We start from the raw sequence: 17,152 nt of genomic DNA on the forward strand, positions 1-17,152 counted from the left end.
AATAGATGACTGCAACAGTCAAGGGCAGGCTGCAAATGAGACTTCAATTTAATTCTCTGTTGTACTAGGTTTGGGCCCCCATAGACTCATGTGTTTGAAGGGGAGGGGCACTATTAGGAGGTGTGGCCTTGTTTGAGCAGGTGTGCTGTTGGAGGAAGTGTGTCACTATGGGGGCAGGCTTTGCGGCCTCCTATGCTCAAGCTCCACCCAGTGTGGAATTCCAGTCTCTGGGCTGCCTGCTGATCAAAACATGGAATTCTGGCTTCTCTTGCACCACGTCTGCCAGCATGCTGCCATGCTTTTTGCCATAATGGCAGACTAAACCTGTGAGCCAGTCCCACTTAAATGCCTTTGTAAGAGTTCCCTGGTCATGGTGTCTTCACAGCAATAAAACCCAAACTAAGGCAGTCTCTAAAGGCAACGAATTTCATGCAACAATAATAAATTTAATTCTATATAATTTGTATTAGATCCAAACGCAGGACAGAGGTAAAAAACTGGGACTGAAAAAAGACCAACGCCTAAATGATGTATCTATACCCACATAAAGAACGAGGTAGATTAGCAAATCAATTTTTAAAGCAAAACTAAGTAGGAAAGGGACTGACCTCACCTATCAAAAGATAATTTAACTATATTTAATGAAAAATAACAGTTCAAAAGAACTTGAATTGTGATGTTACAAAATATAGGAACAAAGGCTAAAAAAGAAAAGTAGAAAGTCAAGCACCATGGCTCACAGCTATAATTCAAGCACCAGAATCTTGGCCATAAACTCAAGGGTGGCCTGAGCTACAAAGTAAGTTCTAGGCCAGCCTAACCAACAGAGTAAGACCCTGTTTCAGGGCTGGAGAAACAGCTTGGTGTTAAGAGTATTTGTTGCTCTTGCAGAACACAGGTTCAATTATCAAAACCCATGGGGTGGCTCATAAGCCATCCACAAATCCAGTTCCATGCAATCCAGCACCTCTTCTGAATTCTGCAGCACCAGACACATACCTGCTGCACAAACAATCAATAGAAACACTTACACAAATAAAATAATTAAATCTAAAAAGACCATGTCTTAATGTAACAATCACCTTCACACATACACACTCCATTAAAGAATCTTGTTTCATTTTGTTTTGATTTTGAAAGTTTGCAAACCAAAAGCCAATTGAAAAAGCCATATGGAACAGTCAACAGCAGATCTGGAACCAAAAACCTATTTTCATATCCCTGCCCTGATACTTACTGGTAATGTGATTTCAAAATTCCTTTATTTTTGAGAGATTAAGAAAACAGACATCATGCCAGGTATGGTGACACCGAGCCCTAAATCCTAGCAGGTATTTGCCCAGGAGGTAGAGGCAGGTGGCTCTCTGTTAGTTCAAGGCCAGCCTTGTTTACATAGTGTGTTCCAGGTCAGTCACAGCTATGTAGTGTGATCATGTCTCAAAAGACAAAAACAAACAACAAATTAAAATACCAACCATTTTCTGAGCATTATCACTAAACCATCTATCTATGAAGTTCAACAAACAAGATCCCAGAACTAAATGTTCTGTCCAGTTCATAAAATGAGTGCTGTGACTACAAACTGAACACTAAGCTTCATTCACAGCAGGTTTATAGGACTACAAATACAAAACTGACGCACTTAGAAATTTTCTAGTGAGTGGTTAAGAGTGTATGTTCAGTGTTTTCTCAAAGAGAAGGTGTTTTCCTGCACATACGGGAAGATCAGGTCCACTCTACCATTTACCCTGAGCCATAAGACACCACATTAATTTAAAGCGGGGGAGCTAAAGAAGTCCTCACGAGTAGTAATTAAGCTTTCGTACCTCCTCCAAGAGCTGACTGTGTATGACACTGGACCACGTGACAGATGCATTCTACTCCAAAAGATTAATCCTATGTTCTAAAATATTTTATCTGTGCTGGGGATTAAGCCCAGGGCCTCATGCATGTGAAGCACAATCTCTTACCACTGAGCTACAATCAAGCCGCTAAAATATTTCTAACATAATTCTGAATCTATCATGTAAAATTTGGTTAATCATTAATAACCATTAGATATTAACCTAAAAATCATCAGATTCGTCATTGTAAAGTTTTAAGTCATAAACATAATTTAAGATTATTATAGCTAAGGACTTACTTGATTCTCAAATCAAACACAAATATTTTAGTCATGTGTGCTTAGAGAATAGTGCCAAAAAGAAACATCAGAGCCAAAACTCTGCAAAAAAGGCACACATACAACAAACCAAAACCAAGGACACAAGGCAACCAACCTCATGTCTGCTGTGGTGGCTCATCCATGTAATCCACATACTGAGGAAACGGAGGCAGGAATTGCATCAAGTTCTAAGAAAGCCTGTTTCCAGTGAGGTCCGGGCAAACCTGAGATTGAGTGAGACTGCCAAACTCCAACAGTATCTATACAAGGTGTTTAATTTAGTGGTATAAGGGTCACTACATCCTAGAATTCAGGAGGCGGACAGTGGATCTCTTAGAGTTCAAGGAAAGTCTAGTCTACAGAAAACATTCCAGAATAGCCAGGACTACATAAAGGGACGCCATCTCAAGCACGCATGCATGTGTGTACACACACACACACACACACACACACACAAGCGCGCGCGCCAGAGAAGTAATGAATATGCCAATTAACAGCAAATCCACTCCTAAAACCTCAGTCATACATTTGTTTCGCCTTACTGAAGCTAGCATGTTTGAGTTGTGTACATACCACATTTGTACACATGTGAATGGAAGGAAGCCAGAGGACAGCCCCAGTGCTATTAAAACACTTGCTTATTGTACGCAGGAGAATTTGTCTGGAGATCACCAAAGAACTTACAGGAGTTGGTCCTCTCCTATCATGGGATCCAAAGACCAAACTCAAGTTGTCAGACTGGCACAGCACGCGCTTTTAATTCCACAGGCCCATTGAGATCTCATTGGTCAACTTTTTTGAGACAGGCTCTCTCGGGGACCTGGAACCTGTGGAGCCAGCTGGGCTGCATGCAAGCCTGGCTGGCAATGAACCCCAGAGAGTGCCTGTCTCTGCCTTCTCAGAGCTGGAATGTCAATTGTGCCCCACCACACCTGGATTTACTTAGGTAGGTTCTGGGAAATCAAACCTAAGTCGTCACATCTGCTTGCCTTGTTTTCATTTTAAAGGCTTTATTTATTACCACCCTTGGTTAATACAGTGTTTAATGAAATTTATATCCAAGCAAGCACACTTCTATTCCTTGCTAAATGTTATCCGCTAAAAGAGACATACTACCTACTATAGCTGCATTCTTTTCGTAATTTCAGATTAACAGGTTAAAAGATTAAGAAAACATTATGATCATCTAATTATTTAATTATTTGACTTATTTTTGTATATTTCTTATTTGACTTATTTTAAGTCATTTGAACCATATACTACTTTCACCAAAAAAAAAATTTACATAGGTGACTAAAACCTCAAATGCATAAAGAAATGTACACATCACTTTAAGACCTAATATCATAGCCTACACCTTAAAAATCCAAGAGGGCTGCAGTGACACATGCCTGCCGATAACATAAGCTCAGCTGTATGGAAGGCTGATGCATGAAGCACTTTTGATTCCTGAAGTCCAGCCTGGACAACGGGGCAAAATTTCATCTTTAAAAAAAGAAGAAGAATCTAAGCGCTGCCTTCCCCAAGAAATAGTATATAGAAGTCACAGTGCTTTTACAAGACAATTCTGCTCCGTTAGTAACACACAACAGGCACACCAGAATGAAGGCTGACTGAGCATTTTTAAATACAGTTGAAACTAAAAGTATATGACACTAGTGGCTGAAGTGCTTTACATTGACTCTATGAAAGGTCAAATATGTAAGGAATACTAGGAAATTAAAAAAAAACCTATAGGTTCTAGAATAAAAAGGTGAAATTATACAGTGACAAATCACTTGTCAAAAAATTGAAGGAAAGCAAAGAGTCACACCGTTCTAATTCAGGGTGATTTTGCACTTTAAGCAAAATTTATAAAATGAAATGTAGATATTTTAAGCATATAAACCAATAAGAGAGATAAAGCTTAATGTACGTAACTAAGTCAGGAAACAGAAAAATTAATCTGTCACCTCCTGAAACTCCTTTCTCTTTTTTCCCATCAACTGCTGTGACCCACAGGTAACTTAATTTGTACTACATATACAGTAGAAAGAGGGTCTTGATTGTAGCTCCAGCTGGCCTTCAACTTGACATCCTCCTGCATCACTCCCAATTGCTTGAATTACAAGCATTCAAACAATGACTGGCTGACAATTTTTTACTTCTAAATAACCAGCTTAATATCTTGCTATTTGCAAAAATAAAAAATTGCCATGCTTACTCCTATGAATCACTTACCTTCCGATAGATCCTTCAATGATTCAGAACTTGACTGTCTGGTCTAAAATAATTTTCTAATTTTCATGTACGTGGGAACACAGTACAGCACAAAATTCTGCTCCATGTCTGCTTTACTATCTAAACCATTATCAAGTATTTTTTTCAATTTTGCATAACAGAGGAGAAAGTGAAATGAGTATATAATCACAAAGTAATGATAAACTATCACGAGTAAGAGTTCAGTTTAAGGGTTCTTTTCGCACAAAAAAATAACAATGCAAAGAGTTTTATAAGTTGTCTCTATCCTTATTTCTTTTTATAACTATATATTAGCAAACTAAATCTCTTTTACACAATTAAGTTAATAATACAATGTCAAGACCAGCTATGACACTGACTGCAGGTAGGAATGGTTTGCAAGAACATACTGGAAACTTCCAACAGCTGTATCAAAATGGTAAACACTTTCGCATTTTATGGTGGATTTGGAACTAAATCTAATGTGAAAATTTTTTAAACTTTCAGGAGAAAATAAGTCTCAAGACGCTATGAATGTCCCAAGTTATGTATTTACTTAACAACACAGGAAGCCTAGTCAGCACCATCACCTTAATCCCATTCCCTAACGAGAATGCACTTGTAACCAACAGAGTGTATCCTAGCACAAAATCATAAATACACATTCACACTCCAGAAAGATAACACTGACAATGTCCTATATAACTGAAAACGGGGGAGGGGAATATTTAGAAGTTATCTTTCAAAACCTTAAGTTATCTCGCCTTTGTGAAGCCATAAAAACTCGGGAAAAGGAACCCTAAAGCACTGCTCGTTTCTAACTTAAAAATCCTAATTGATGGGAGAAAAAAAGAAATCATTTCAATCAGCCCTCATACCAAAAAATACTCTCGGGGTCTCGGGTCCAAGGCCGGCTGGGTCTGCCCGGGAAGGGCTCGGGAAGGGCTCGGAGCGCCTGGGCGGCCGGCCCACCTGCCGCGCGCCGGCCCGCGCCCCGGGCTGGCTCCCGCCGGGCCGCGCAGAGGGGCGTGCCGCCCGCTTCAGCCCGCTCTTACCGCCAGGTCCGGGTGGCCGCGGTCCCGGTGGGACACCGCTCGGATGACTCCGGCCCGCCAGCCGCGTCCGCCGCTGCTCGGCCCGCGCTCGGGACGCGCGTCCTCGCCGGCCGCCACGCACAGGAACCGCTTCCCCACCAGCTCGGGCCGCGTCTCCACCGCCATGGCCGCCGCTTCGCCGGCAACGAGCGCGGCCCGCTCCTACCGGCCGCCCATGCTGGGGGGCCGCCCGCAGGCGAGGCGGCCTGGGAGCGAGAGCGCCCCGGCACGCTCGGCCACCCGGAGCCGCGCCGACCCCGTCCTCACGCGCGGCCCGCGGACAAACTGACGGGAATGTGCGCGCGGCGCGCTCCGCGGCCGGTACCCCTCCGCCCGCGCCGCGTGTCCTTCCGCGGGCGGGGTGGCGGGGGTCGGCGGGCGCCGCTGAGTAGTGCCGCCCCGCCGGCTGCGCCACCGCCCCCAGCGGCCCGGCCGAGGGGCGTCTGCGCCAGGAGGGCCCGGCTGCCACGCGCGGCCGCAGAGCCAGCTCCGGCGGCCCGCATGTCAGGAGCGCCGTCCCGGCGGGCTCATAGCGCCGGCGTCAGGGCGCCCGAACCCTCTCGCGGCCCCGGCCAGCGGCGCCGCCCACCCCGCGGTGCCCGCTCGGCCGCCCGCGGCCCTAAAGCCGCATTCCTCCCGGCGGCGATTCCAATTCCGCGCTGGAGCTGTTCGGAGATTTACACCTCGCGCCTCCTTTTTACAGGAACGCCAGACACTCCACCGCGGGCTGTTACCGACGTCCTTAAATTTCACAAACTGTCCCAGCGCCAAGCCGAGTACTCGGCGTACTAGAACACCGTCAGGTAATAAAACGGAAAGCTCCGCAGTCAGTTACTGGAAAAGACCGTGGAAAGAGAGGAACCCTAGCCAATCACACTTGAAGGAAATAAATGATGTTTACTTCCCGTCCAATCACAACAGGAATTTATAACCCAGACAGACACAGCTCGGAATCCCTCTTCGGATCGCGCCTCGGTCCTCACAACCGGCTTCCTCTCAAGATAGCAGTGAGCAGTTTGACAAAGGGCATGCTTTACAGACTTGTATTTTAAAGCGGATTGTGTGATTTTGAATCTAAAGCCAATCTGCCATTTTCCAGTGGCTATCAACTTCGAAAATTCATCTAACTCTATGAAAAGCTCTTTATAAACACCCCCCAATGCGTTCTGAAACCCCTTAGACTAGCACTAAGCTGTAAAGCTGCAAACTGCCAGTGGCGGTGTGTAAGAGATGGAAACTACAAGGCTCAGCTGAATTGAGCAACCTCTTTTTTACTTGTCTAAGGAAAAACAAAACTGGAAGGCATACAGGAAAACTATGCACAAAACTGCGTGCTGGCGGCTAAGAGTTTAATTCCCACGTTGGGCTAGTAAGCCCAATAAACCACTGAAAAAAGAGTGAAGCATGTGTGAATAACTTTAGAAGGTGTCTCATACTCAAATACCAAACCATCAGTGATCTATATGCCTTCTAATCTGGGGCACAAGGAGGATGGGGACAGAAGGTGCTGCTGGATGGCACCTTGCCTACCTAGTGGAAAGCCCTGGGCTGGTCCCCAGTATGGATTAAGTTTTTTGTTTCGTTTTTTAAATTTTTTTTATTTTTAAGAAAACTGCTTAACTGCTTAATTCCTAATTCAATGATAATACAAGGAAAACAGTCCAATAAAAATACAACAAAATGTAAATGCAACAAAAACCAACATTCTGGATAGAAACAGAGCTTTCACAAGCCATATCTCCCCAAGGCTGTTTTTCCTACTCGGTAATCTGGGCTAACTCTGAATTCATCCATTGGCTTTTCTGAAGTGCCACCATATGAAGCTTTAACGTATTTAAAGTACACTTAATGTATTTAATGTACACTACAATCATATCCGAAATTCTCTCCTACAGCCCCAATACAATTAGCCAATATCTATGTTTCATACTAAACTGAGGCTATTTCACCTTGAAAAACTGGAAATAAATCATTTTCAAAGAATAAGACATTAAAGTTTTTGTACTGTTTTGTTTTGTTTTAGTTTGTTTGCTGGCGTTTAATTTTGTTAAGGAGCATCTGTATTATTTTAACTGTAAATAATATGGAATTAAAAGTTTTACCATCAGATTTGAAACCTTGGTATAATGGTTAATACTGACTGTCAAATTTAAGCAGGATTGAGGATTAGAAGCCTACTTTCCAGAAAAGCCTCCAGGCAAGCCTGTGAGGGCTAATCTAGAATGAGGTAATTATTTGAATCTTAACAGTGATCTTAGCCCTAACCAAAGGGAGGAAGTGAGGAGAGTAGTAGCAACCATTCATCACGCTCTGACCCTGACTGTGGGTACCTGATGTTCCTGCCAATCTTGCCACCACGCCTCCCTCCACAACAAGGACTCTATACCCATGAACTGTGAGCTCCCTCCCCCCTCAAAAAAAAAAAAAAACTTTCTCCATCACTGTGCTTCTGTCTAGGTACTTTGTCACAATGACAGGAAAAATATCTAAATACCCTTAGAAGACTATGTGTTTCGTTTATGCATTTCTTATAATTACTTTATAAGGATGCTCAGGTCAGGCAAGGTGGTAGGCAGAGGCAAGGCTTATGTCTGAGTTCAAGACTAGCATGGTCTAGAGAGCAACTTCCAGGACAGCCAGGGCTACATGGAAACCCTATTTCAATCAATCAATCAATAAAAGATGCTCATAAAACACCACTATTAATCATATAAAGGTAACAGAATTTTTTACTATGCACAGTAGCTTATTTAAAAAGTAACGTACTTAATTAAAGAAGCTGAAAATGAGAACCACTACTCAGATCTACACTTTCCATCATTTATGGAGCTATGTCCCTTAAACATGTATGTACATGCACATCAATTCAAGGAAGCCTCGCATCAGACACAATTGTTAATCTACATAAAAGATACATTAAGAGATTATATCTGTTTTTAAATATTCACAGAAATTTACTCAGAAAAAGCCATCTGGTGCCAGCTATGGTGGCTTAATTCTGTCATCCCCAAACTTAGAAGGTTCAGGGATTCAAAGTCATCCTTTTATCTTTGTCCATAAAGATACACACACACACACACACACACACACACACACACACACACAGCAAGTTTGAGAACAACTTAGACTCAAACAAAACACTATTTGGTTTATTTTTAACAACTAAAATGCATGGGGAAATTGAATTACTGCAATGTTAAGAGTCATAATTATCTACTCAATTCTCAGTGATCAACCAGTAGGTCATGATGTTTCGATAAGCAAACACATTTTGACTTTTGATTGGTATAATTAAGAGTAGCAATTCTCTGCTCTCATATATGTTAGTATTCTACACCACTGTAAAGGTCTGTCACATCTGAGAGGAAAGGGGCTAGGTAGGCAAGCATTCTACCATTAAATAGACCTGGAAGTTACTTAACATCAAAGAAAAACATGCTTGCCGTTTGTCTCCTCGAAGGTGTTAGTTAGGTTTGTGGAACATCTGCTGTGTCAGGCACCAGGCTAAGTGCTTTACACAACAATCTTATTTTAAGGATGAGGAAAGTAAGGTTTAGAGAAGCTTCGTAACTTGCCTAAGATACATATTAAGGAACTAATTTTTAAAACCAGGTTTGTGATATCAAAGTGACGCTGATATGAAGGTCAGATGCCAAGCTTGATTCTCTTTATGAACATGGACTATTCAACTCTAATTAGCATTTAGTATGTATCTCACATCTTGAAATCTTCTGTAGATAGGGCCCTTTGTCTTTGAGAAGCTCAAAGCCTATCTGAAGACTCAGACAACAGAAATGCTTTGGCTTGCTGACTTAAGGATTTATCAACAGAGATGGAGAGAGATGGCTCTGAGGTTCAGAGCACTGGCTGATCCTCCAAAAGACCCAGGGTTCAATTCCTAGCACCCACACAGACAACTCACAACTGTCTGAAGTTCCAGTTCCAGGGGACCCAACATCTTCTTCTGGCTTCCATGGACCCCAAGCATGTGCATGGTACACACATGCAGGAAAAACACCATACACATAAGCTAACTTTTAAAGGAGGAAAAAAGGCCAGGATGTATCAACAGGATGTTATACAAGATATGTTTAATGCATTTTTTTGTACCTTTCACATCTGTTAGAACTTGGGACTCAAAGTCTTAGGACTAACTCAAGCACAACTAGACAATATGGAAGCCGATTTCAAAGAGAAACAATTTTAACTAAACTATCCAAGTGGAAAACCAAGAATAAAACACAAGATAAACTGACAGTATCATGTTTATCACAAAACCTTAAATGGTTTGTATTTAGCTAACTTCCTAAGCATATACTTAAAATGAATTAATCATACTTAACAAGTTCTAAACGTAAATGTTTTTTCTTAAAAACTCCATCTCCTATGCCCAGACTGAGACAACTGAACAACTAGATTCTCAAAATCTGTCCTATTTATCCCAATACAGCTGTGTCTGAGTTCCCGTGTGACTGCTCATTTTGTTTCTGCCTCACATGATAAATACAAGCTCCAGAAAGGCGAGGACACTGGAACAGTCTGTCTTCATCATACTCTTAACTTTGCTCCCAGCATCTAAGAACCCCTGCTGTGAGAAGATACCAAATGAATTAACAGATAAATACAGTAGCATGTCTTTTCTACTTTTATTTTTTTGTTTTGTTTTGTTGTTTCATTTTCTTCTTTGGAAACACGGTCTCCTCCCTATGTAGCCTAGTCTGACCTGAACTTGGGATCCTTCTGCTTCATCCTCCTAAGCACTGGATTTGGGGTAATATGCCACCACACACATCTTTTCTTACTCCAACCAGAGAAAAGAGAACTCAAGATTTCTAAATCAAAAATAGTGAAACAGAGTTCCTGTTCTGCCCACACGCTCATGTGCTGCCTTCAAAATAATGTCATGCAACATTACCCCATTTCACCAGGCTTCACTGTGGTTAACATGTGCGGCAGCACAAAAGCAGGCTGTAACGAGAAAACTTGTAAAGAACAGATAGATTTACAACTCCCAAGCAATGCACTCATCTCATTACCAAACCACCACTTCGATACAAGCTCCGACGTGACCTGAGGACCCTACAGAACACCTGCTGACTGTTAAGTCTTCCAGGGACAGTCTTGCATCTCTGATGGAGATGACATACAGGTCTCATTTCTTCTCGATGCCAGGAGAGGGGGAACACAAAAGGCTCACAGCCATCGATCTGTAACTCCAGGGGATTCAGGACCCTCTTCTGGCCTCCAAGGATACCAGGCATGCACATGACGCACACACATACAAACCTTACAAAATGTAAAGCCTACCTAACTCAAAAATGTTAACTCTAGTCCACTGGTGCTCTTCTCCGGCCCTTTCGTGACCAGAGCCGGACGTGTACTTATCACATAAAAAGCAACTGGTCTAAAGAAATAAAAACTGAACAAAACAAAACCTAGCAGTGAAATATAGTTATCTCCAATCATTGCTGCCTTTGGTTCATACCCAAAAAACCACATGATTACATAAAATGAGATTTGTAAACTATAAAAAACACAAATATGTAATAAGAACAAATGACTCCATATAAAGGAAATCACTGTCTAGCAGCTCCACGTGTGCTTCCCTACGGCAGATAATTTACTTATCCAATTAAAGGGACTGGATAAGAAGACACTTCAATTCCAGAGCCTGTATCTACAGTAGCCAGGGCCTGGAAGTCCTGTGTTTCTCTTTAGACTCAGTTGGCACCAATAAATACTGAACCTCAAAATATATATATATATAATAATGTTTTTAAAGTACAGCCTTAAAATTCAATCAATGTACTGGGGAGCACATTGTGAAGCTACTTAACATTAAATAACCAATATGATTTTTAACAAAATATGTCTCCAGTTAGGCAAAACGACTGTTTCATTCCAAAGTCACAAAAATACTTAAGACGCAGCCAGGTATGGTGGCACAGGCCTTTAACTCCAGCACTTAGGAGGCAGAGGTGGGCAGGCATCTGTTGTTTGTGGCCATCTTAGCCTACATACACGACAGCAGGGCTTTGTAAAGAAACTGCCCCAAAAATGAATGAATAAATAAATAAATTAAAATTAAGGAGTATATACCAAGTACAGCAAACTAGAAATAAGAATAACATAATGTAGGGACTGGAGAGATAGCTCAGTAATTAAGAGCACTGACTGCTCCTCCAGAAGAACCAGATTCAATTCCCAGCACCCACATGGCACCTGTCTGTAACTCCAGGATCCGATACCATCATGAAGGCAAAGCACGAATGCACATGAATAAAAATAAAAATAAGAAGAGAACAGTACACTGTGGCACAATGCAAGAGCAGAAATCAAGGAAATCTGGACCTTGTCTGCCTTCCTAGTGAAAACTTGCTCTACAAGGTCATCAATGCTGAAGCACAGTGGCTGAGGAAATGTACAGACTCCTTAGCTTCTTCTCAGGCTTCTGGGTCACTCAGCAATTAGGAGGGCGTACTCCTGCCTGGCATCAAACCCACAGCCAAGAACACTCAATGACTGACAAGGTCGCACTGTTCGTCTGTCAGCAGCGCTCTGAGCTAACACCTGCCCTGTTCGTTTCTCTCAAGCGGCTCACAGAAGACGCGAGGCGGTTCTTTGTGCACACATACTGATGACACAGACCCGCGCTGCAGAGCGGACCTCAGGGCACACATGGTGACAGAACACAGCCACACTGCATAACCGAGCATTTATTATTCCCTGGGAGTGGCATGTGCAAGAGCTTAAACAGGTCTTTAATTAGTAGTACCTGTTAACGGCACAGCTTAGCGGGAGTCACTGTGGCATTTCCAGACATTCCTATATCACAGCGTGCTGCTCATGTTCATCAACCCCTCTGCGATGCACACCCACTCCCTACTTTCAAGTCACCATTTTTTGCAAACATTCAATTTCTGTCTGAGTCTGACTTAGTTCAGTGAGCATGGTGCTCTCCAGTTCCAGCCATCCATCTGCAGGTAACTTGGCTTCTCTGTTCTTTATGGACAGATGCTAACAGCAGTAAGTACGCCATATCTTACTTTCTTTGTCCATTCTTCTGCTACATGCTACATTACACATGACAGCTGTGACCAGAGAAAGCAAACTTGGACATACAGGTATCTCTTCCGTGCGCCTACTTTATTTTGTCTGAATACAGACCCACTCATGGGAGGGCGGTCTCATATGGTGGCTCTATTTTTTTTAACTTTAACTCCATTCTGTTTCTTCTGTGGCTGTCTGCGCTCATCTACATTTCTGCCTGCAATATATAAAGGTTCTTTTTCTGCACGTTCTTTTCGGAATTTGTTGTATTTTGTGTTGTTTTGATAAACAACCATTCTAACTGAGATGAGGTACTATGACACCATAATTGTGATTTGCATTTCCCTGACAGCTGATGGCACTGAGTATTTTTAATACGTATTTACTGCCTGCAGCACCTATTCAGACCATCTTCCCATGATGTCATTATGTTACTTACTATTTTGCTTTTTTTTTTTGAGTTCTTACATGTTCTGGGTGTCACCCTGTCAGGACTCTGGCAAACACTGAAGACTATCTCTTTTGATGATGGTTTCCTTTGCTGAGCAAAAGCTTTTCAGTCTGACGTAATCCCATTTAAACAATGGATTTTATAAATAGCACAAGAGAACTCCTTTGCTTTAAGTTTGGTGGTAAAACTAGTCCAGTTAAGCATGCTAACAAAATCAGAACTAACTTAAAATGCACAGGTAAAAAGTTACATGCAGAACCTCTACTTTATCATAATTTAACATCCTTCTTTCTGTATAGGACCTTTAAAATCCTTTGCTGTAATTGAATAAATTATAAAAAATAACTTTAAAAAAATTTAAGAGTCCTTTGCCCTAACTATTCTTACTGCAAATATATATTAAAATGGGTAATTTCATTTGTTTATATATGTAAATGTACACAGTTAAATTTTTTGTTATGTTCACATTTAAAACATCACATAGTCAAGTACCATTATTCTGGAGCCTTCAGTCAGACCTAGAAAAGTCAGGCATACTCCTTGGTGTTTTCTTCTAGTCATATTATACTTTCAAATTTTATGCTTAAAAATAGAAATTTGTTAATGTATTCCTTTTTATGAAAAACACAAAACCAATCTAGTACCTTCCATAAACTAACAAAAACTGGGGGAGGGGGAAATGGTGGGGGGGAGGAACACTAGCTAGCCCATGCAGACAAGAACACTCACTCTACAGTCACATCTTTGTTTTATGGGCAGAATTGGGCTTTTTGTGTGTTTGTTTGTAATTTACTCTCACACACACACCTGAAAACAACCTCAGTGAGAGTAGTGAAAAGGCCATTCTTTTTCTTTACTGAAGATTGCCTTAGGAGTTACTAAGAAGCGTCAAGCTCATGGAAGTAATGAGCTCTACTTGAAAAGGTCCATCTAGTTATGGTCAAAGATCCTGAACCCATTAGTATTAATACTGGATATAAAAATGTTTCTTATTAAATTCCTTCCAAATTATTAATCATGTATCTACTGCTGAGGGAAGCTACCAATCTGGGAGGAAAAGCGGAGGTGTCCTGTGACTACAGGAAAAGCACACTACAGAGACAAGCAAGGCACAGCCTGTGTAAACCCAGCTCTAGAACAAGAGAGAAGGTTTGATTCCCACCACCGCAAACCTAAGCATCTCCGCAAGTACGTAATGCCACTCTACCACAGACGTTCAAGCACATTCAAGATTAGTGCAAGCAAGTTTAAGAAAGACAAGGAGGCTGCGTCAGAGCTTTTCCAGCACATCAACACCGACTGATGAGGCATTGAAGGCAACCAGACCCACAAGACAACAAACCCCCAAACCCTCTTCAACTCCAGGTAAGGCTGACAACAGCCTCTGCCACACCCATTTCTCAAAATAAATATCATTTCCTTCACTCACCCTGCCCACAAACATGGCTGAAATCCAAACACATATTCGAGACAAATCATTGTTGGGAGGAAACACAATCCATAGACAGACTCAGAGACAAGTCTAATATTGGCACTACTGGTCAAGGGTTTCAAAATAACCATGAGCGGAAACAGGCACAAGCAATTATACGCACAATCAAATCAAAACAATAAGGTAAAACAAGTGTTAACTTTGGAAACCAAGAGCTGAAAATAAAGGCAACAGGAATGAAAACACCAAAAATAAAGGCCTAATTTGCTGTTGCTTACCTTGAGTGAGTTTTTACAGGAAAAAGCAGGATAAAGTTTTTATTCTTTGTTATTTGAAGTTGTCCGAATAATAAACTGGTGGTTTATTACCATCTTCCAAAACTGATGCCTACTTCTTAACCTGTTTTTTTCTTTCTCAATACTATTAAATTGTGTAATCTTGCTGACTTCTATGAACATAAACATGGTGATAATACAGTCAGAATTTTTCGACATATTCCTGGATACTGAGAACTTTTGAAACTTAAAAGATAACGCTGTGGAATGTCATCCTCTAAAATAGCAAGGCTGTTGCCTTCTTGAATTCTCATGAGACAGCCTAAGTTCACCACTAACTTCCACTATGGAGTAGGGAATGGACCTTGAGGCTCCTTCCTCCCCAAAGATTTACAAACAGTTAATAATTGCTTAGGAGGTGGGGTTCAGGACTCTCTACCCCTCCTGAGGTCTTGCCCATAACCAAGGATTTTAAGACAGTTAACAGCTGCTGGTAGGGAGCTCACAAGCCTCTCCAGGGTTTACAGGCAGTTAACACTAACTGGGGGAGGGGCTCACAGACTCCGCCCCGCCCATGAGGCCCCGCCTTCCTCAAGGAGTTATAGACAAGTAAGGATCTGGGGGAGGAGCTGGTTGACAGTTGCTGGGCCAGAAAAGCTCACAAGGTCCCCTAGGATTTTCTGGCAGTTAACAGTAACTTAGAAATTTTTTCTTCAATACCCATACCCAAAGGCCTATGTTTCTGTAAGTAACCCCAATTTCACTAGTTCCCAGGCTCCACTTGGGTGGAGTGCTTTCCTGCATGAACTGAGTAGACATATGGTCAGTCTCCTCAAAAGAAGTTCACACAACACATAATAACAAAAATGCAGGCTCAGAAACCTATCATTTTGAACAAGGAACATTGAAAGTCTGGAACCCCTCCCACCACCACACAGAAAACCTCTCCTCTTCCCCAGAACCAGATGTTCCAAATCTCTTGGATTCCTTTGGGATAGAGACTGACGTAAGTATATAAAAGGGGGAAAAATTGATGAAAATGCCATATGCAGAATTTTAGGGGCAAAATAATCAAATAACTGGTGAAAGGATCCTCTCCAGAATTACCTGCTGACAAAAGCATCTTCCTTTTGAGATTTTCTCCAATCACAGCTGTGGAATATTAGTGAAGGCTGCTTAGGAAGGAGAGTCAGCCCAGAAATTAAGAGCACTTGCTTCTCTCGTAGAGGATCTGAGTTTGGTTCCCAGCACTATACCAGGGAGGCACAAATGCCTGTAACTCCAGCCAGAAGGGATTTGATTCCCTCTTCTGGCCTCCAAGAACACAGCATATACGTGGTGTACACACACACACACACACACACACACACACACACACACACACACACGATTCTTTTAACTTAAAAAATAGATTGACAACTTAATATGCTTTTGTCTGTTCGTTTGTTGTGGGTGTTTTTTTTTTTTTATTGAGAGAGAGAATTATCACTGTATAGCGCTGGTTGAACTGGAACCAGTTATGTAGATCAGGCTGGCCTGCAGCTCAGAAATCTGCCCACTCCTGCCTCCCAAATGCTGGGATTAAAAGCGTGAGAAACTATGCCCAGCCAAAACGCAATCTTTACAATTGCCATAATTTCGCTAGCAACCATTAAAATGGCCCAGCAAGTGAAGCCATTTTGCCTTGCAAGCCATGTGTGCACACATACACTGCACACTCACACATCATTTTTCAAATTTGTGGTGGTGATTGTTCCTCATGTAAAGATCATTAAGGCACAAATCTGGCAACTTGAATTTGATCCCCAGAACCAGGTAAAAGTGGGAAAAGAACTGACTTCCACTAGTTGTCCTCTGACCTCCAACACAGGCACAGCAGGTGTGTGCTACAGGCAGGCACACACACAAATAACAAATGTGATACAAAGTACAATCTGAGAATTAGAAGTAAGAAACTGAATGAAGGTATCAAATGTGCATGCCAAAACACAGGAGAGGACACTAACCCCATGGTTAGGGGAGTGAGCGGGAAAGTTGTGGTCTTCTAAAGCCTGCAAATGAGGCAAGTGCAATTAGCAGAACGTTTCACTGTTTTGTTTCTAAAATGTATTGACGCATATGCTTGTGTCTGTTGGAGAAGAGTGTATGCGTAGGGGGTGGGATGAGGGGCTGCACACCTATGCCTGGGCAGAGGCCAGAAGAAGCACTGGATCTGTAGGAGCTGGAGTTACAACTGTTTGCATGACACCCAGCTGGTTAATTTGGGTGACAAGTCCTCACAATTATACAAAAAGCAACCTCTCTAGCTCCCAGGAAGTATATTGAAGAAGTGAAACTGAGCAGGTACGGCTGAAGCTGGGAGTTGGGACAAGAGTAATAGGGGACATGGGGACACAGGAGAAGGGTGGTGAGGGGAAAGGTGTCAGCTGGTGCTGATGTGCAAAACAAAGACAAACCTTACAAAGT

The 17,152-nt window shown here is 42.1% G+C and overlaps 1 protein-coding gene across 4 annotated transcripts in view; it reads right to left on the bottom strand.

Annotated features, from left to right (window-relative positions):
- Window positions 1-17,152, bottom strand: part of Jmjd1c (jumonji domain containing 1C) — a 154,614-nt gene that overhangs the window by 113,484 nt on the left and 23,978 nt on the right. For 2 of the 4 annotated variants that reach the window (XR_009586749.1, XM_021635253.2), the window contains exon 1: window positions 5,440-5,739. The exons of the other annotated variants lie outside the window; for them this stretch is intronic. Coding sequence is in view for 1 of the 2 variants with exons in the window: in XM_021635253.2 (XP_021490928.1) it covers window positions 5,440-5,604 (165 nt within the window). In the remaining variant the exon portion in view is untranslated. Of the gene's footprint in view, window positions 1-5,439; window positions 5,740-17,152 lie in introns of those variants that run through there. 4 annotated transcript variants of the gene reach the window in all.

This window comes from Meriones unguiculatus, chromosome 16 (genome assembly GCF_030254825.1).
Source record: "Meriones unguiculatus strain TT.TT164.6M chromosome 16, Bangor_MerUng_6.1, whole genome shotgun sequence".
In the NCBI taxonomy this organism is placed as follows: Eukaryota; Metazoa; Chordata; class Mammalia; order Rodentia; family Muridae; genus Meriones; species Meriones unguiculatus.